Source organism: Podarcis tiliguerta, assembly GCF_965153285.1.
Source record: "Podarcis tiliguerta genome assembly, chromosome: 3".
In the NCBI taxonomy this organism is placed as follows: Eukaryota; Metazoa; Chordata; class Lepidosauria; order Squamata; family Lacertidae; genus Podarcis; species Podarcis tiliguerta.
In genome coordinates, this window is record NC_139536.1 from 99,946,920 (window position 1) to 99,965,430 (window position 18,511).

General features: G+C 44.0%; 1 protein-coding gene across 5 annotated transcripts in view; it reads left to right on the forward strand.

The window, feature by feature from the left end:
• Positions 1 to 18,511, forward strand: part of HS1BP3 (HCLS1 binding protein 3) — a 132,209-nt gene that overhangs the window by 24,853 nt on the left and 88,845 nt on the right. The window contains exons 6-9 of one of the 5 annotated variants that reach the window (XR_014508966.1): positions 366 to 501; positions 5,368 to 6,268; positions 6,977 to 7,349; positions 13,223 to 13,274. Coding sequence is in view for 1 of the 5 variants with exons in the window: in XM_083431745.1 (XP_083287871.1) it covers positions 366 to 501; positions 5,368 to 5,596 (365 nt within the window). In the remaining 4 variants the exon portion in view is untranslated. Of the gene's footprint in view, positions 1 to 365; positions 502 to 5,367; positions 8,783 to 13,222; positions 13,275 to 18,511 lie in introns of those variants that run through there. The other 4 variants (XR_014508964.1, XR_014508967.1, XR_014508965.1 and 1 more) reach the window with 4 other exon arrangements.

The following is an 18,511-nucleotide window of genomic DNA, read 5'->3' on the forward strand; positions in this document are numbered from 1 at the left end:
ATTAATTAATTAATTAATACCCTGTCCATCTGACTGGGTTGCCTCAGCCACTCTGGGTGGCTTCCAACATATATCAGAATATCATGTAACATTAAACATTGTAACATTAAACATTTTAAAACTTCCCTGTCTTCTAAAGGTTGTATATTTACTTGTGAGTCTCATAACTCCATACACTCCAAAATTTCTCGGATGAAAATAGGGACATCCTAAGGAAAAAATGGGACATTGCAGGGTCAAATCAGAAACCGGGATGGCTTCTATAAATCTGGGACTGGAAAACAGGGACACTTGGAGCATCTGATATTCAGGCTACTGCTGTGCATAAGTCAAATGTAGCTGTTATCTCTTTGCTCAATTATCAGACCTGAAATTGTTTGAAGATCCAGACCTTGGTGGATTGGTGACTCTGGGTGACTCGCTGCTGTTGCCAACTGCCTGTTCAAGCACGGAACATGCATTAAGCGGTAGCCTTGAGGAGGACACAGAGGAGCTCTTGAGGTACTAATCTTGGATGCATCGGAAGTTGTAGGGTCTTCAGTGTTCCCTAGCTTTGCAGAGCAACAAACATGTAGCAACTCTTATGTTGGAAGGGTTTGCATTGTCAACAGGCTAAACGATAGCCCGAGACCTTGATTTTCATTATCTGTAAATTGGTATCTGATCTAGCCCTTACTAAGAATTTGTATTTTTTAACGCATGATGCAAATAACTTGTATATGAAGCCTGAGTGTTGAGGTGTATTCAGTGCTACGGTGTATCCAACAAAGTTGTCTTTTTGGTGCAAGGACTTCCACTTGTGTAATGGAACTCCCCTCCCCCCTTGTGCACCCTATAAATCTGCTCTGGAGGGGTTTGGGAACCCCCAATGTATTTGGGGGGCACATGGTACAAAGGAAGAAGGAGAGGAAGTTCTGTTGTACAAGTGGAAGTCATTGGGTGAGCAGGATAAGTTAATGCCACCCTTAAGCCTCAGGATTCAGAATGAGGTAGTATGCAACTTAGTTTTATTCAGAGTTAAACCCATTGGAATGAATGAACATGACTAAGTGAGGTCTGTTGATTTCAGTGGGCCTGCTCTGAGTAACAATACCCATTGTTAATAGTTTTGTCCATTGTGGCACCAACCTTACCCATCATCTATAGCACAAATCCTTATGGTCAGTTTTGGCTTAGCAATTATTTGCAGGTTAAAGGCATACAATAACATGATTTAGAATTTCAGGTGACTAGAATAAATTGCACGCTTTATTAGCGATCTGGGAGATTTTACAGACTCACATTTCATTAACTACAGGAATGCACTTGCATTCAAAATGTCCAGGCCAAAAGTCATGTTTTGAGTGACTTTCCGAAAGCTTTAATGATTACTTACTAATGTGAGTGGAGTGGGGGGTGGGGAATCCACTGTGTGAGGTCGCTTGGAATATGTGATTGTGGCCCTTCTTTTGTTTATACAAAGAGTACTTTTATTAACAAGTCACATCAGCAACACCTATCTTAATCTACTCAGAGGTAGAAATTTAGTTGCACATTGTGTCTTATGCATTGGCAACACATTTGATCTTCTAAGCCATGATGTCTTCAGGGCACAGCCTGATTTTTACTGGAGTGGAATATTTGAGAAGGAAGAACAGACACAGTCATTAACTGCCATCTATTGTTTTTCTTCTGTCTCGACCCAGTAATCAAAGATAGACATTTTGTCTGTATGGGCAAAACACCACCTTATGCAAGTGTTGAATTTAACACAAACCACTGCAAACAGCTTCTTCATCTGTCAGATGACTATGCATCACATTATACGGATTCTTCCAGCTTGGTAAAGTAAGAAAAAGGCCACTCTGGGCGGCTTCCAAAACATATAGAAACAAAGGTGCCATCTTGCACCGAATATTGTGGGTGCCCGCAATGAAAGGCTTCAGCTTTGCCCATTGACTTGGGGGGGGGGGGGAGCAGCCCCCACAAATATATTATTGTGGGTGCCGAAGCAGTTGGCTCCAGTGTATAGCAACATAAGAAAACATCAGACATTAAAAACATTCTGATACAGGGCTGCCTTCAGATGTCAATGATGAAACCACCAGAAGGCCTCTGAGGAGCTGAACCTCGGAGCTGAGCGATGGGGGTGGAGATGTTCCTTCAGGTATACAGGGCCGAGGCTGTTTTTAGGGCAATAAAAGCCAGGACCAACACTTTGAATTGTGCTTGGAAATGTGCTGGGAGCCAGTGAAGATCCTTTAGGACTGGTGTTACACATATGGTCCTGTCCCAGTCACCAATTTGGCAGCCACATTCTGGTTTAGGTTTTTTAAAAAAATATTTTATTAAGGATTTTCTTGTTTTACAGAAGTAAGTGTAATGCCTCGTATTTTTTTCCATGTAACGTTTTTACAAATCCCATTCATTGGTTGAGGCATTAGGGGGAGAAGAAAAAGAAAAAGAAAAAAAGAAAAGAAAAAAGAAAGGGGCGGTGGAGGGAGGGAAGATGGGTGGGGGTGGGGTCAGGTGGCAATGTTTCTATTATGCTTAATGTATGTAGAGTTTGGTGTCAGTGTTGCTTGTGTTGTTCACTTGTGTTCCTTTGGTGGTGAGAGAGGTTGGGGTTGGCCTAGGGTGTGATTGTTTGTTTGTGATTGGCTGTGGTGATCTTTGTTTTCGTGTGTGAGTGAGGTGTGTGTGTGTTTTGGATCAGGTTAGCCATATTGATTTATATGCTGTTGGTGGATTATTGTCATTGTCTTGTTGGGCTGTGTATGTGATAAAGGGGAGCCATACCGGGGTGAAGGCATCTTCTGTTTGTCCCCGTGTCAGTTTCAGTTTATTAGTTAATTTTTCTAGTAGGGGTGTTTCCCATACTATTTGGTACCATTGGTCCATGCTTACTCCTGACAGGTCTCTCCAGTGTCTGGTTATGGTGTTTCTGGCTGCTGAAAGTAGGTGGGTTATGAGTTCTTTGTGGTGTAAATGGGCATTGTTGTCTTGGAAACATTCTGGTTTAGTTGTAGTTTCTGAGTCAACTTTAAAGTTAGCCCCACATAAAGCACATTGCGGTAGTCCAAGAGGGAGATAACCAGAGCATGTACTGCTCTGGCAAGACAGTCTGGGGGCAGGTAGGGTCTCAGCTGGCAAACCAGATGGAGTTGGTAGACAGCCGTCCTGGACCTGCACCTCCATGGAGAGCTGTGAGTCCAAAATGCCTCCCAGGCTGTGCACCTGGTCCTTCAGGGGCACAGTTACCCCATTCAGGACCAGGGAGTCCCCCACATCCGCCTACCCGTTGTCTACTAAAAACATTACTTCTGTCTTGTCAGGACTCAACCTCATCCATCCATTATGCAGAATAGAGAAACTTGTGGTGTAGATTAGAACCACTCTTTCTTTTCCTGATCCCTGAGGTGTGACCCTTTGATATTTTCTTACGACAAATATAATTGTTTCTTGCCCTATTTTTAAATGGTGATGGAGATGCTGAATCTTTGGAACTGGCATGGCAACCAACTTCTTGTTTCTAGGTTATTTGACCTATTTAGAAAGTGCCGATATTTTCCATGCAAACCCAGCTGCTATTAAACCATTGCAGTATTGTGACAAGAAGTTCTAACACATGCTTTCCTTTTTTAAACCAAACTTAACATATTTCAATTTAAAAATAGAATGTGGGTTTCTGTGCTCTTTATAAACCTTTAAAATTAAAAATAGACAGCAAACGCCCATGTTTCTTTATAACGCTTATAAACAATGAGATACACTTTTGGTTTCCATTTCTTAAACTTTTCAGATAGTTGCTTTGCCTCCTGTGTTCTATGGTCTGTGCATAAAATATCAGAAAACACTGTTCTCTATTGGCCTGGGTTTGATGTACCTCATTCTTCCATAGGAGTCACGAGTTGTATCCAAAGTAGTGCTAAGAGCCAGTGTGGTGTAGTGGTTAAGAGCGGTGGACTTGTAATCTGGTGAACTGGGTTCGCGTCTCCGCTCCTCCACATGCAGCTGCTGGGTGACCTTGGGCTAGTCACACTTCTTTGCAGTCTCTCAGCCTCACTCACCTCACAGAGTGTTTGTTGTGGGGGAGGAAGAGAAAGGAGAATGTTAGCCGCTTTGAGTCGCCTTAGGGTAGTGATAAAGTGGAATATCAAATCCAAACTCTTCTTCTTATTGTTCCATCAGTGTAACAGAAAACTTTCCCCCCTCGTACCCCTCAATCTGTTCTAGATGTTCTTCCCAACCCTCTGGAGCAGATTTGGGGAAGGTGGAGGTGGGGAGAGAGGAGAAACAGTGGTGGATCTAGGAGTCTCAAATTTCAGTGGCACCCTGCGCTTTGCCAAAATTTGGTGCCTCTCAATTTCCATTCTACAGCCAGGGCCTTTTTTCACCCAGAGCTCACATCTCTGGCACCTCTCAGGTGGGTGCCATTGCCATTCTAAGAGAACAAAGGAGAAGTTCGTGGTGAGCCCCGGCACCTCTTTTTCTAGGAAAATAGCACTGGTTACAATGCCCCTGAGGCTCTGCACACAGTGTGACCAAACCTAAATCTGTACCTTGGAGAAGGTCCTTTGCACAAGCAGAAAATTCTTCTGTGGATAGAATGAGGGCACTGGAAATCACCCAATTATTTTTCGGGGTTTACGTGATAAAGTGAAGCTTTTGTGAAAAGTCTAACGTAGTAGCAGTACTGTTGTTCCGCCTGACCTTTGGCTTGGAATCAACTTGATCCCCTTCCCCTCTATCCTTTTTCCTTTCTCCTTCTGTGATGGAGCTCCTATTTGAGGACTTGGCTTTTTTCCAGGCCCACGTAGGACCAGTCTGGATAGTTGGCCTTGGTGTAGATATGACGTTTTCATCCCCAAAAAGTTTTTGATTTGAGTTTCTACTGAAATGAGGCTGCATTTTAATGTTGTATTTTAATCTTGTTTTTAAGTTGTATTTTAATCAATTGTTTTATACCTGGTGTTAGCCGCCCTGAGCCCGGTCGTGGCTGGGGAGGGCGGGGTATAAATAAAATTTTATACTATTCTAATGATTGTTGAATGTTACTTTTTTGATGTAGGTTGCCTATTTTAAAGTTATGTTTTATTATCACATGTTTGTATTGCATTAGATTGTTATAAGATGTACATTTTTTGTTTCTTCAGCTTGTGAACCGCCTTGAGTATTGTAAGATAGAAAGGCGGTATACAAATTAAAAATGATTTTTTTTATTATTATTATTATTATTATTATTATTATTATTATTATTATTATTACTATGTGTTGGTGAGGTTTTGAAGTAGAAGTTTCATCTTTAACCCCAAAATAAATATTCCCTCACCCCCACAATCGGAATAAGATTTGCTTCACGTCTTTGAACCTGTTCTTCCTCCTCAGAGTGGAAGAGGATTTTGAGAAGATGTGGAAACTAAGCTCCAAGCCCAAGCTACCACCTAAGCCAGTGCTACCAAAGAAGCCAGCAGTAACTGATGCAAAACCCCCATTCTCCTCAGCCCCCAAAACAAAGCCAACTGAAGTAAAGGCTCAGACCATGGGCGAAGTTGATATCCTCCAGTACATTCAAGAAAACGAATCTACCAGCAGTGAAGAACCAAGCCTGTTCTGAAACACAGACTATGCCAGACTTTTCTTCAGGAAGAACTTCCACCAGCCTTCTGCATCTGGTTGGACAGAGCAGGCTTTGGCCCAGCACCCTCGGTTGACAGCTTGCCTGCTGGTTCATTATGGCAAAGAGAGCAGATTTGTAAGCAGCAAATCAATGAACGGCTTGTCTGTGTTCTGACCGCAGAGCAGCTGGGATTTGATCAAAGATGCCTTATGTGTGTTTTTTTCAGGGAGTTTCAAGAGCAAGGTTTTTTTGTTGAAAGTGAGAGTGCTATCTCGGGTTTTTTTGTTTTTGTTTTGTTTTGTACTACAGTTGTAGTTCAAACTGTTGGAATATGTTTATACAACATAATGGGGGGCAAATTGATTATTTGAGAGGTAGAGGGGATAAAGGGAGTGGACTTAGTAAGGTGGGTGAATAAAGTAAAATAACTTTTTTTTCTTAATTGGAAATAGTTTTAACTGCTTCTCCTTGTCTCTAGAATCAGAGAATTGTAGAGTTGGAAGGTATCACAAGGGTTATCTAGTCCAACCCCCTGCAATCCAGGAATCTCAGCTAAAGCATCCATGACAGATAGCCATCCAAATTCTGCTAAAAAACCTCCAAGGAAGAAGAGTCCACAATCTCCCAAGGGAGACCCTTTCACTGTCAAACAGTTCTTAGTGTCAGAAGGTTTCTCCTGATGTTTAGTTGGAATCTCCTTCCTTGTACCTTGAATCCATTGGTTTGAGTCCTACCTCAAGAGCAGGAGAAAACAAGCTTGCTCCATCTTCCATGTGACAGCCCTTAAGATGTTTGAAGATTTCCTCTCAGTCTTTCAGGCTAAACATATCCAGCTCCTTCAACTGTTCCTCATATGGCTTGGTTTCCAGGCCCTTGGCCATCTTGGCTGCCCTCCTCTGCTCACATTCCAGCTTGTCAGTATTCTTCTTAAATTGTGGCACCCAGAATTGGACACAGTATTCCAGCTGTGTTCTGACCAAGGCAGAATACAGTAGGACTGACTTCCCTTGATCTGGACGCTATACTTCTGTAGATGCAGCCAGGAATAGCATTAGCTTTTTTTTGCTGCTGCATCACACTGTTGACTCATGTTAAGCTTGTGGTCCACCAAGACCCCTAGATCCTTTTCACATGTAGAAAGTTAGTAAAGGTAAAGGTAAAGGGACCCCTGACCATTAGATCCAGTCGTGGCCGACTCTGGGGTTGCGGCGCTCATCTCGCTTTATTGGCCGAGGGAGCTGGCGTACAGCTTCCGGGTCATGCGGCCAGCATGACTAAGCCGCTTCTGGCAAAACCAGAGCAGCGCACGGAAACGCCATTTACCTTCCCGCTGGAGTGGTACCTATTTATCTACTTGACAGTTCTTAGTGTCAGAAGGTTTTTCCTGATGTTTAGTTAGAATCTCCTTTCTTGTAACTTGAAGCCATTGGTTCGAGTCCTGGAGCAGAAGAAAACAAGTTTGCTTCATCCTCCATTTGATAGTCCTTTAGATACTTGAAGATGGCTCTCGTATCTCCTCCTAGCCTCTTCTTTTCCAGGCTGTAAACAGACACAGCTCCTTCAACCATTCTTCATATGGCTTGGTTTCCAGACCCTTGATCATCTTGGTTGAAATACCTCCTTGAAACAACTTTCTAGAAAAAGCCAAAAAAAACCCTTCACCCCCTGGATTGATTGGCTACAGGGCACATACAGCATTTCCCCCCAGACCCATATTGCCCCATATTTATGGTGTTTATATGTGTATGGGGTGTCCAAGTGCTTTTTCACGAGAAACACTAGATTTTCTCTTCTGACCATAGTTTGTTGCGGTGTATTCGAGACTATGCTCAAAAGCCCCCAGAGTTTCAGGGGCAGCTTGTTACGTAGCAGGAAAAGGGTGGAGGAATGTGGGAGTTTTGATCATGGCATCTGGTTTTCGTCTCTTCAGCTCCATTCCTAGGACTAAGGTGCAGACTTCTTTTTACAAGCTGAAATTTTTGCATTTCTTGCTATCACTTTGGGTGAGGAGAGATTAAGTTGTATATGGAACAGTGTGAGCTAAAAGCCCCGTAAATCCATCTCTGCCAACGTTCACGAGCATTTTGTGAGTTTATTTAAAAGCTGCAGCTTTATAGATGTCAAGCCCTTGATATAGATGCTTATGCTATTTGTAAGAGGGTCAGGAAAAGGAACAGAAATATGACCTGTACCAATGGGTTCAAATTGCAAAAGAAGGGTTATTTTTGGACTAAACATTAAGATGAACATAATTTTAGGATTTTAAGCAGATGCCACAACTTGGTGGTGGATTTCTTGCAAGACATTCAATTTAGTGGTGGATTTCTTGCAAGGCATGTAGAATGCTTTGACCTTCCAGATGTTCCCATCAGTCCCAGCAAGCATGGCCAGTAGCCAGGAAGGATGGGAGTTGTAACTGAACAAGGACCACCTCTTCCCATATGAACCGACCTCAACCCTGCAGTGCTCATCTGAGGCCCTTCTTCATGTGCCTCCACTGTCAGAGGTCTGGAGGGCAGCAACACAAGAACAGGCCTTTTCTGTGGTGGCTCCCCTCTTGCCAAATGCTCTCCCCAGGGAGGCTCACCTGATGCCTTCACTACATATCTTCAGGTGCCAGAAAAAAACATTCCTTTTCTCCCAGGCCTTTGGCTAATTAAGCAGTCTATGTGGCCTTTTAAACTGTGTGTGGTAAGGGTTATTGTTTTTCTTTGTTACTATGTTACATATTTTTGTGTTTTTATGTTGTACACCAGCCTGTGATCCTTGGATGAAGAGCGGTATTGAAATTTAATCATCATCAACAACAACAACTAGAGAGCCAAAGGTTCTTCACACCCGAATGAGATGATTGCTTCCAACTCGATTCTATATTTTGATAATTCAGTTAGACAGCTGACGAAAGTGCTTTAAAATTGTTTTTCTCTTTTTATATGAACCTATCCTATGTCTTTCTCATTCTCTCTTGGGTAACTGAGGCCCACAAAATACATATCTCTTGAGGAGAATTAAGCCATATCAAGAGACTTGCCAAGCCAGTAAGCTTATCTCTGTTGCCTTTTGAATATACACCTGAATGAATGGAGGGGGAAATATCGAAGCACTTTAAATGAGTTGTGTTTGTAATGTATAACGTTCATCATTCTGTTTTGAATAAAAGTATTAAGCACTATCAAAATTAAATATTCCCTCTTGAGATTTGAAAGACAAATAGCCCCGTAGATCAAATTATATGCTATTATATATTATAAGAGCAAATGAGCAGTGCAATTTAGATTGGGTCTGTTAGACTGTTTAGTAACATCTTTCCTCTTTATGCACAGCGTAGTTTATTTATTCATTCATTTTTAAAGCATTAAGGTAAAAATAGTATGTTTCATGCAGTACAGTACATAATGTTGACACTAAACCGATGCGCTGTAGCAAATAGAAACACTCTTGTGAATACAGATGGGTAAAGTAATGCATAGGATTCATTTTGATTGCTATGAACAGCTTCTGCTGCTTGTTCATACATACTCCTTAGGTGACCAGCCTGAAGCTTGGATCCTGTGGGCCAGTCTATGGCACAGAGTTTGGCTCACCCTCCTGCCTCCTACTCTTGCACTGCCCAGTCTACACCCCAGCTTAGTCAGGCAGAGGCAAACTCGGACCAAGACGCACATGGAACTATGGATTCAGCAAAGATTCCAAAGCAATCCTCAGTTGTAAAGTAGCTATTGTCACCTGGGAATTTAAGTTGTACAGCATCAGACCGTTGGTCCACCAATTTCACTATTGTCTACACCAGTCCACCCAAAACTTGGTGTCTCCAGCTGCTTTTGGACTACACCTCCCAACATCCCTAGCTAGCAGGACCAGTAGCCGGGGTGATGGGAATTGTAGTCCAAAAGCAGTTTTTGAAACCCTTGTCTATACTGACAGGCAGCTGTTCTACAAGCTTACAGGCCATAGCTGTCAACCGTCCCTTATTTGGCAGGAAACTCCCTTATCCCAGCGCTGTTTCCCACTGCTGTCCCGGATTGATGATGTCCCTTAAATTTCCCGGGTTTCATGCTCACCCGGTTCGGGAGGGAAGCAGCGGCTTGGGGTCCTCCGCCTTGAGAGAGCGAGAGAGAGCACGCGCACGAGCTGCCATGTCTCTGTTTCCCTTTTCCTCCTCTGGGGCGTGCCGTGAGGAGACGGGTGGCAGCGGGCGGGCAGCCCCTCTCTTGCAAACCTTCCGCTGCGCTGCCAGGGAAGCCGAAGGCAGCAGCGGCGGCGGCAGCAGCTGAGGAGGCTGCCTGAGGGAGGAGGAAGAGGAGGGGATGGGGAGGGACGCAGAAGGGCGGCACTTCAGCGGCCGTGGCGCTGCCGCAACCACCTCAAGCCAGGCTCGTGGGCGGTGTGGGCAAGAGTCTCCCTCCCTCCCTCTCTCTCGGGCGGGGAAGGGCCGATGGAACTCCTTGCGCTGGGACGACGGCAGCCCAAACGTGCTGCTTAGCATACCCTCCAACCAGTGCACCATCTTAATGTAGTGATTTCCCCCTCTGCATCCCTTTCATAACTCTGTTTTTATAAATCATTTGTGCGTCCATAGTTCAAATTTTTACTACAAGTTTTCTGTCAATCCTACCAATGTATGTAACTCTTTACAATAGCTTTTCAAATAAATTATAAACTTTCCCCATTCTTTATTAAAGAGGTCCTCTTCCTGGTTTCTAATTCTGCCTGTAAGCTTTGCCATCTCAACATTGTTCATCAGTTTTGTCTGCCACTCTTCTTTGGTGGGAGTTGTAGACCCTTAGGATCATCTAGTCCAACCCCCTGCAAAACACAGTCAGTCGCAGCCAAAGCAGCATGGCTCCATCAGTGGCGGATCGAGGTATGAGCTAAGCAAAATCCCTTATTTTGGCTGCTGGTCCCTTATTTTCGAGGCTGCTGGTTCCTTATTTTCAAATCTGTAAGTTGACAGCTATGTTACAGGCACGGGCCCTCCCAGCATAAATGGAGACGTGAGATGTTGAACCTGGTACCTTCTGCATGCTTGGTTTGCATCCAGCCCACTGAAATCAGTGGTTTAACCACTGGTTAGTTGGACAGTGTTAACTTTAAAAGGCACAGGAATTCTATCTTTGTCTGTCAAGCACATGAGCAAAGGAAAACACATGCAGAATGTTTTAGAATATAAGAAGAACAATACTTGTTATCTTTGAAGTGAATGGATCAGATGTATCCACCCAGAAATGCCAAGAGGTCATATCCTGCCCTCTTTATTAAGTGAAAAATGCAAAGAGAGAGAAAAATTGCTCCAGAAGCATCACGTAATTGATTCATTGACTTTGATCTATCAACCCTGCTGGTACTGGCTGGGTTTTTGAGAAATAATTAAATGAATTAAAGGTGTTCCATTTGCTCTCTGACTCTATTGTGCTATTCCTTCTGTTTTTCTGTAGGCTCCCCACTTTTTCAGAGACCCAGGATTCTCCTGTATAAGAAACCGCTGGGTTTGTTGACACAGTGTTTTTACCTGGTGTATCCGATTTCTAAATAATTAGCCGTGTTGCGAAACGTGTGTGCTCTGACACGCCAAGTTTGAGAAGAGATCATAATAAGAAAGTGGTGAATGATCCCATCCAATGTGGTCAGCGAGGCTTATATCCACAGTTACACATCAACTGAAAGCTGGCAATGGATTATTAGTATGTGCGTCAAAAACACAGCATCCCTACTAAGCTGGCAAGAAATGAACTGGCTAACGTTTGTTTTTATTAGCCAGGACATCAAACTAGATTAAGTTTGTTGTTGTCCTAGTTAACGAATGTTCAGGATATTCTCTGTGCGTGACTGTGTTTCCTGCTCCTTGGAAGTAGGGAATTGCAAGCCAGATTTGGAGAATATTGTTTCCTTGGAAGACTAGATGATTGAAGACTTGTATATGTTTTTTGTAAATCTACAGGTAGGGTACATAGGAACAGGGCCGTCTTTACCCGGGGGTACAAGGAGTGCGGGGCACCCCAGCACCAAATTCTGGGGGGCACCAAATGCTAAAGACAGCCCTGGAGGCTGTAGTTGGACATCCCCCTCCCTAGGAACTTTTAGGGGGGAGATCCGTTCACTGTGGATGGATGCAGGGAAGGCGTGCAAGCCCAGGTAAGGGCACAGAGGACCCAGTGCTGTGGGTGCAGCACAGTGGCTAGTCCGCCTCCACCCAGCACTGCAGGCAGAGCTTTTCCTTTTCGCATCCCACCTGTTTCCTTTCCTTTCTGCGCTTCTCCTCCTGTGCCGTCGGTCACCCCAGTGGCGTAGCGAGGGGGTTGCAGGGGGGCCGGCCGCACCGGGCGCAACATCTGGGGGGGGGGCGCTCGCACTCACAGCTCTCTGCCCCTACCTGGCTCACTCACTCTCTCTCACTGCAGTGCTGGCTGTGCGAATCCGATCCGAGCCGCCGGGTCGCCGCCCACTGTGGAGGGGAGGGTGCCAGGCGTGCGGTGCGGTGCGGAGAGAGAGCGAGGGACTATCTGGGGGAGGGACAGTGCAGTGGGGGGGGGGCGCAAATTACTTGTCTTGCCCCGGGTTAGGGGGCGCAAATTACTTGCCTTGCCCCGGGTGCTGACAACCCACGTTACGCCACTGGGGCACCCTGCCTAACCCTACCCAGATCTGTCCCTTCCTGCAGCAGCACCCTCATCCTCCCGCAGCAGCAGAGCGGTGGCAGCGGGCCAGGCACCCTCCCTCCCTCTCACGTCGACCATTTCCTTGCCACACCTCCCACGCCTTTGGGTGCCTTGCGTAGGTTCTGTTTCTCCGAAATTAATTCTGAGTCATGCATTCGAGCCCTGTGTTGGGCAAATTATTTTGGCATTGGGATAGATAACCATTGTGGTCCCTCCCAAATCTATGATTCTATGAAAGGCAGTAAATTTTACCTCAAGCTTTTTTTTCTGACCAAACTGCCATGATGGGTCATTATTGACTATTCGGAAACAGCCTTTCTTCACCATCAAGAATCATACTATGCAAGAATCTAGAGGAACAAAGCCCCCAACCGATCTCTTTGTTTTGCACAACAGGCTAGCACCACACTGACACATCATTAAGGACTGCACAAATTAGGCCATTAATTCATTCTCAAGTAGCAGGAGAAGCAGCAAGTGGCATGTGCAGTGTTAGAGTTCTCTGAAGAGTGGAGCAAATATGTATTATTCCCAGTACTGGGATAGGATTGGGAAGCAGAGTGGCAGGCTGGCATAGAACAGGGACAGCCAACACAGTGCCCTCAAGACACTGTGACATACAACTCCCACCAGCCCCAGGCAGCATGCTCAATTTGCAGGAATTAGAGGAATTGTAATCCAAAAGACCCAGAGGTCACCATGCTCTCTACCCCTGCTATAGAAGAAACGGCTGTTGTATTTTAAACTAAATCCCCATTGCAGTTTCAGATTAAAGGTGAGTCTTCAATCTTAAAAACTTGAAGGCCCTTGATCTACAGCAGGGTTTCCCAAACTTGGGTCTCCAGTTCTTTTTGGACTACAATTCCCATCATCCCTGGCCACCGGTCCTGCTTGCTAGGGATGATGGGAACTGTAGTCCAAAAACTGCTGGAAACCCAAGTTTGGGAAACCCTAATCTACAACCAAGGTACGCGGGTGGTGCTGTGGGTTAAACCACAGAGCCTAGGACTTGCTGATCAGAAGGTCGGCGGTTCGAATCCCTGTGATGGGGTGAGCTCCTGTTGTTCGGTCCCTGCTCCTGCCAACCTAGCAGTTTGAAAGCACGTCAAAGTGCAAGTAGATAAATAGGTACCGCTCCGGTGGGAAAGTAAAAGGCGTTTCCGTGCGCTGCTTTGGTTCACCAGAAGCGGCTTAGTCATGCTAGCCACATGACCCGGAAATTGTACGCCGGCTCCCTTGGCCAATAAAGCGAGATGAACGCCGCAACCCCAGAGTCGGTCACGACTGGACCTAATGGTCAGGGGTCCCTTTACCTTTACTAATCTACAGCTACATATCAAAGATTGAAAGAATAGTGGAGACAGCAACCCCGATAACTGAGTGTTTTGAGTAAAGATGTAAAATCCTGATAATGAATGTAGTCAGACAATAATTCAGTGTTATGAAATACTTACCCATAAGCCATGATTTAAAATTTGTGACCAGACTCTCCGTAAACAGAGCCGTGCTAACAATGAGAAGTAGACTGCTCTAGGTCACTGTGGCAAATCTAATTGTTATCCATGGAATGTTTTAGAAAACATGTTTGCTGGCATGTTCCAACACACTTTCCAGTCGTAGTCTAATACAAATCCTGCCTTCTTAGCTTGTTTATCAGCTAGGGGTACCATGTAATTTCCCTGTTTACTATGTTGCAATGTCTGGATGTAAGATAATGCATCTCATCGTCAGTGAAGTGTTGCCTAGTGGGCCATGTTGATGCGCTCAGAGATGACAACCTCAGATTTGAGCTGGTAATCAAAGTCAGAAGGATGTCTATTGAGAAGGATACAGTTGTTCTCTTCCAAATGAGCCTTTGCAAAAGGCATTTCTTTCCCCTCCCAATTATATTTCATTGTTTCAATATTTTCAACAATCAAAATACAATCACATCTTTTATTTTTGTCACCTTGCCACCCCATTTTCAATGGAGTTGTTATTTCTCCCCTTCTGCTATCTTTTATCTATTAAATCATAATCGCAATATTACAATCTAATTATTTCTGTTGCTCATGGCTCAAATCCCGCTCATGAGTTCATCATACTATAATATTTCTTTAAGTAGTCTGAAAAAGGCATCGTTTCTTCCATAAAACACTCATCATTAGATCCTCTTAATTTTGCTGCTAATTTTGCCAGTTCTGCATAGTCCATTATCCATTCATCTTTGGTAAGAACTTCTTCCTTCCATTTCTGTTCATATACAATCCTAGCTGCTGCATAACATAAACAACTCTAACATATTTAGGGGGATTTCTGTCCCTATAATCCTTAACAAAAACACTTCAGGGTTTGCTAGTTTGTTTTTTGGTATACTCATTTTAAACATCTTTTTTTTTTATCTCATCATATATCATTTCCCAAAATACCCTTGCATACTTACAATCCACCACCTATGGAATGTGGCAGAGCATTTGACTGCAAAAGGCTTTTCTAATAAGCACAGATTTGTCAAAACAATTGTTGAAATGTCAATACAGTGGTACCTCGGGTTAAGTACTTAATTCGTTCCGTAGGTCCGTTCTTAACCTGAAACTGTTCTTAACCTGAAGCACCACTTTAGCTAATGGGGCCTCCTGCTGCCGCCGCGCCGCTGGAGCACGATTTCTGTTTTTATCCTGAAGCAAAGTTCTTAACCTGAAGCACTATTTCTGGGTTAGCGGAGTCTGTTACCTGAAGCGTATATAACCCGAGGTACCACTGTACTACAAACCCGACAGAGTCAAAAGACCTAGGACTGCAACTCCCATCGTTATGTTGGCTGGGACTGATGGGAGTTGGAGTCTACAGCCTTTGGAAGATTGTCAAAGGCTGGAATATTCCATGTGTGGAATCTTGACTGTGGAGTTCAGGATCCACATAAGCATTTGTGGCATTAACTGGTTGAGGCTGTAGCTCAGTGCCAGAGCACTTGCTCCAGATGTTATTGGGCTCCAGCATGGTTCAGGATGATAGAACATCTACTCCACCAACATCTGGAGGACCACAGATCCCCCACCCCATTCTAGACATCCTTTAATGATTTGTTAGAGCAGAATTGTTTGTGGCTGCTGGTGATAGCAAAGGCTGTAACTGTTTTAAAAGTCCTTTCATCTAGGCACCTGCTGCTTTTAATTCATGCCAAACAATCCCCGGCTGAGTTCATGTGGGCAAATGTCAAATGCTTGTTCCCCATGGAAGAAGCAACATGATCTTTCTACCAGCAGCTGTTGTGGCAGACCGATGCTGCCGGACAGTTCCGAGCAGACTTGTGTTATGATGCCTTCAGACTCGGCCATCTCACACTCACTGTTTCATTGGCTAGGTTTTATCCAAATTTAGGCCTTCCTGCTGGTTAGGAGCCTACAGAGCTCTCCCTGAGACTTTCCTCTGAGGTGAAAGACTAAGCTGGAAGGGCATATAGGAAGAACTGTGGCTCAGGGACTGCAGTTCAGGTTCTCAGCTTCCATCACCAGTATCTCCAGGTAGGGCTTCAAAAGACTCCTACCTGAAACCCCAGAGAGCACAGAGCAAGAGAAGACACAAATAATAAGAAGAAACAAGAAATAGTACCCATGTAGAAAACAAAACAACAAAGATACAGTGGTACCTCGGGTTAAGAACTTAATTCGTTCTGGAGATCCGTTCTTAACCTGAGGTACCACTTTAGCTGATGGGCCCTCCCACCGCAGCACGATTTCTGTTCTCATCCTGAAGCAAAGTTCTTAACCCAAAGTACTATTTCTGGGTTAGCGGAGTTTGTAACCTGAAGCGTCTGCAACCTGAAGCATCTGTAACCTGAAGCATCTGTAACCTGAAGCATCTGTAACCCAAGGTACCACTGTACGTTACAAAAAGGGAGAGGGGGAAATTGTTGTACTTAACCAGACCTTAATCTAATACAGTGGTACCTCGGGTTACACACACCTCAGGTTAAAGACTCCGCTAACCCAGAAATATTACCTCGGGTTAAGAACTTTGCTTCAGGATGAGAACAGAAATCGTGCTCTGGCGGCTTGATTTCTAAAGCTAAAGTGGTGCTTCAGGTTAAGAACAGTTTCAGGTTAAGAATGGACCTCTGGAACAAATTAAGTACTTAACCTGAGGTACCACTGTATAGGTCTACGTGTTTTTCTTAGATCAAACTTTTCAATCCATTCCTAATTTAAAGAGTGCACTCTCCGTTCCTCCCATACCATGCCAGCAGGACTCCAGCAATGCAGACATTGCCCAAGTATTAGCAGGGAACACTTTGAATGACAAGCACGTTGTTGGTGGAAGAAGATCTCGGAGGACTGGTGCCAGTAACACCGGACTGGCATTCTGAGAGAATGTTTGGATAGCTTTTGATATCTTTCCTGCCTGGCCTCCCAAATAAACTAGAGTTGGCAGCAGGAATCTGGGGGCAGATGAAGAAATGTAGTTTCAGGCGGACAGTGGAATGGCATGACGTCAGCCTTTGGTGTCTGGTATCAAAGGAGCATACTATCACCTCCAGGGTGAAATCTTTTGTGGGCCCAGAGCCATCTCATGGTATGCCTCACACTTCAACACAAGGATGGGTAGTATGAGTCATGGCATGAGCTAGGATCCTTCCAGTTCTCAACCTGATTTCCGAAAATGGCCAATAGCAGAAGCTTCAGGGGGGAAAGTGTCATGAGAAAACATGGGAGCAGTTGTCTTACTCCACCCTCTCTGGTGTCCTTGGGTGCTCTAAGGATGGGAAATAAGTACTTTTTTTTAAGGATTGGGGATATTTTCTTCTTCATGGTCAAGAATGGAGGAACCAAACATTGTAGTAAACAGAAGAGGTTCCATGAAATACTTTGGCTATTCCTATTTATTTTTTCTGGCTATTGTCCCTGGCAAATCACTGTTCCCATAGCGTATTTGGGGGATATTTTGAAGAGGGCAATCCCTATCATTAGGTATAGTAAGGTAGCCGCCTCAGGTGGAAGATTCTGAGTAGTGGTGTGACAAGCATTCTTCTAACCAGTGCTTTTTTTCTTAAACATATATTTAGGCGTACAGTGGTACCTCAGGTTACAGATGCTTCAGGTTGCATACGCTTCAGGTTACAGACTCCGCTAACGCAGAAATAGTGCCTCAGGTTAAGAACTTTGCTTCAGGATGAGAACAGAAATTGTGCTCCGGCAGCACGGCGGCCCCATTAGCTAAAGTGGTGCTTCAGGTTAAGAACAGTTTCAGGTTAAGTACGGACCTCCGGAACGAATTAAGTACTTAACCTGAGGTACCACTGTACTCTCATTTTCCTACTCATATTGAAATGCTGCCCCTCAATGAGGCCAAACTTAGATTCACAAAATGTTTTGGGGTATGTGTACCCCTGTGTACCCCCAGAAAAGAAGCACTGCTTATAAATACCAGTTTCTGGGAATTAAATAGAAATTGAATTATTGTCATAACTCCGCACAACAATTTTTTGACAAAAGTCATGCCTCTGAGATAAAAATAGCCATTTCTTATAGATTATGTGGTGCTGAACAAGAATATGACAGCAAAGACACAAAGGTGGCTACCGTTTCTTAGAGATCCGCAGTAGATTATTATCTTCAATTTTTTAATTGAATAATGTGATATTTATAACTTTATTATAAATTAGATCTATTTTAAAAGCACACACAAGGCAAACCTATCCATGTCTACTCAGATGTAAGCCCCATGAGTTCAACGGGTAAACGGACATGAAACTGCTTCCAAAAGATGGTAGGCTCTCGCAACTTTTTCTCGCAGAGAGCAATTTGATGTATTGTTCCCAGAAAATAAGTTAGGACTTGACTATTTAAATTACAAGCTCCTCTAATGAATGTGCGAGCTACTGAGCTTTATAGACCTTTAAATTATAGCACTGCCTTTTTGTCAGTCTGGAAAATTGGGCAAACTAAGCACTTTCATGCGTCTCTATTCTCATCTAAAAGAAGCCAATTCACACTGATCACACTAAGTTTCACTGATCTCTGGCATAGCTTCTTTTATACTTATTTTATTTTTGTTGTTTGGCAAAAGGTATATACTGCTTAGTCAATAAAAAACAAACAAACCTCTAAATGGCTTGCAAACAACAACCTAAATAGTAATTAGAAATACTAATAAAAGCAAAGGACGCGGGTGGCGCTGTGGTCTAAACCACTGAGCCTCTTGGGCTTGCCGATCAGAAGGTCGGCAGTTCGAATCCCCATGACGGGGTGAGCTCCCGTTGCTCGGTCCCAGCTCCTGT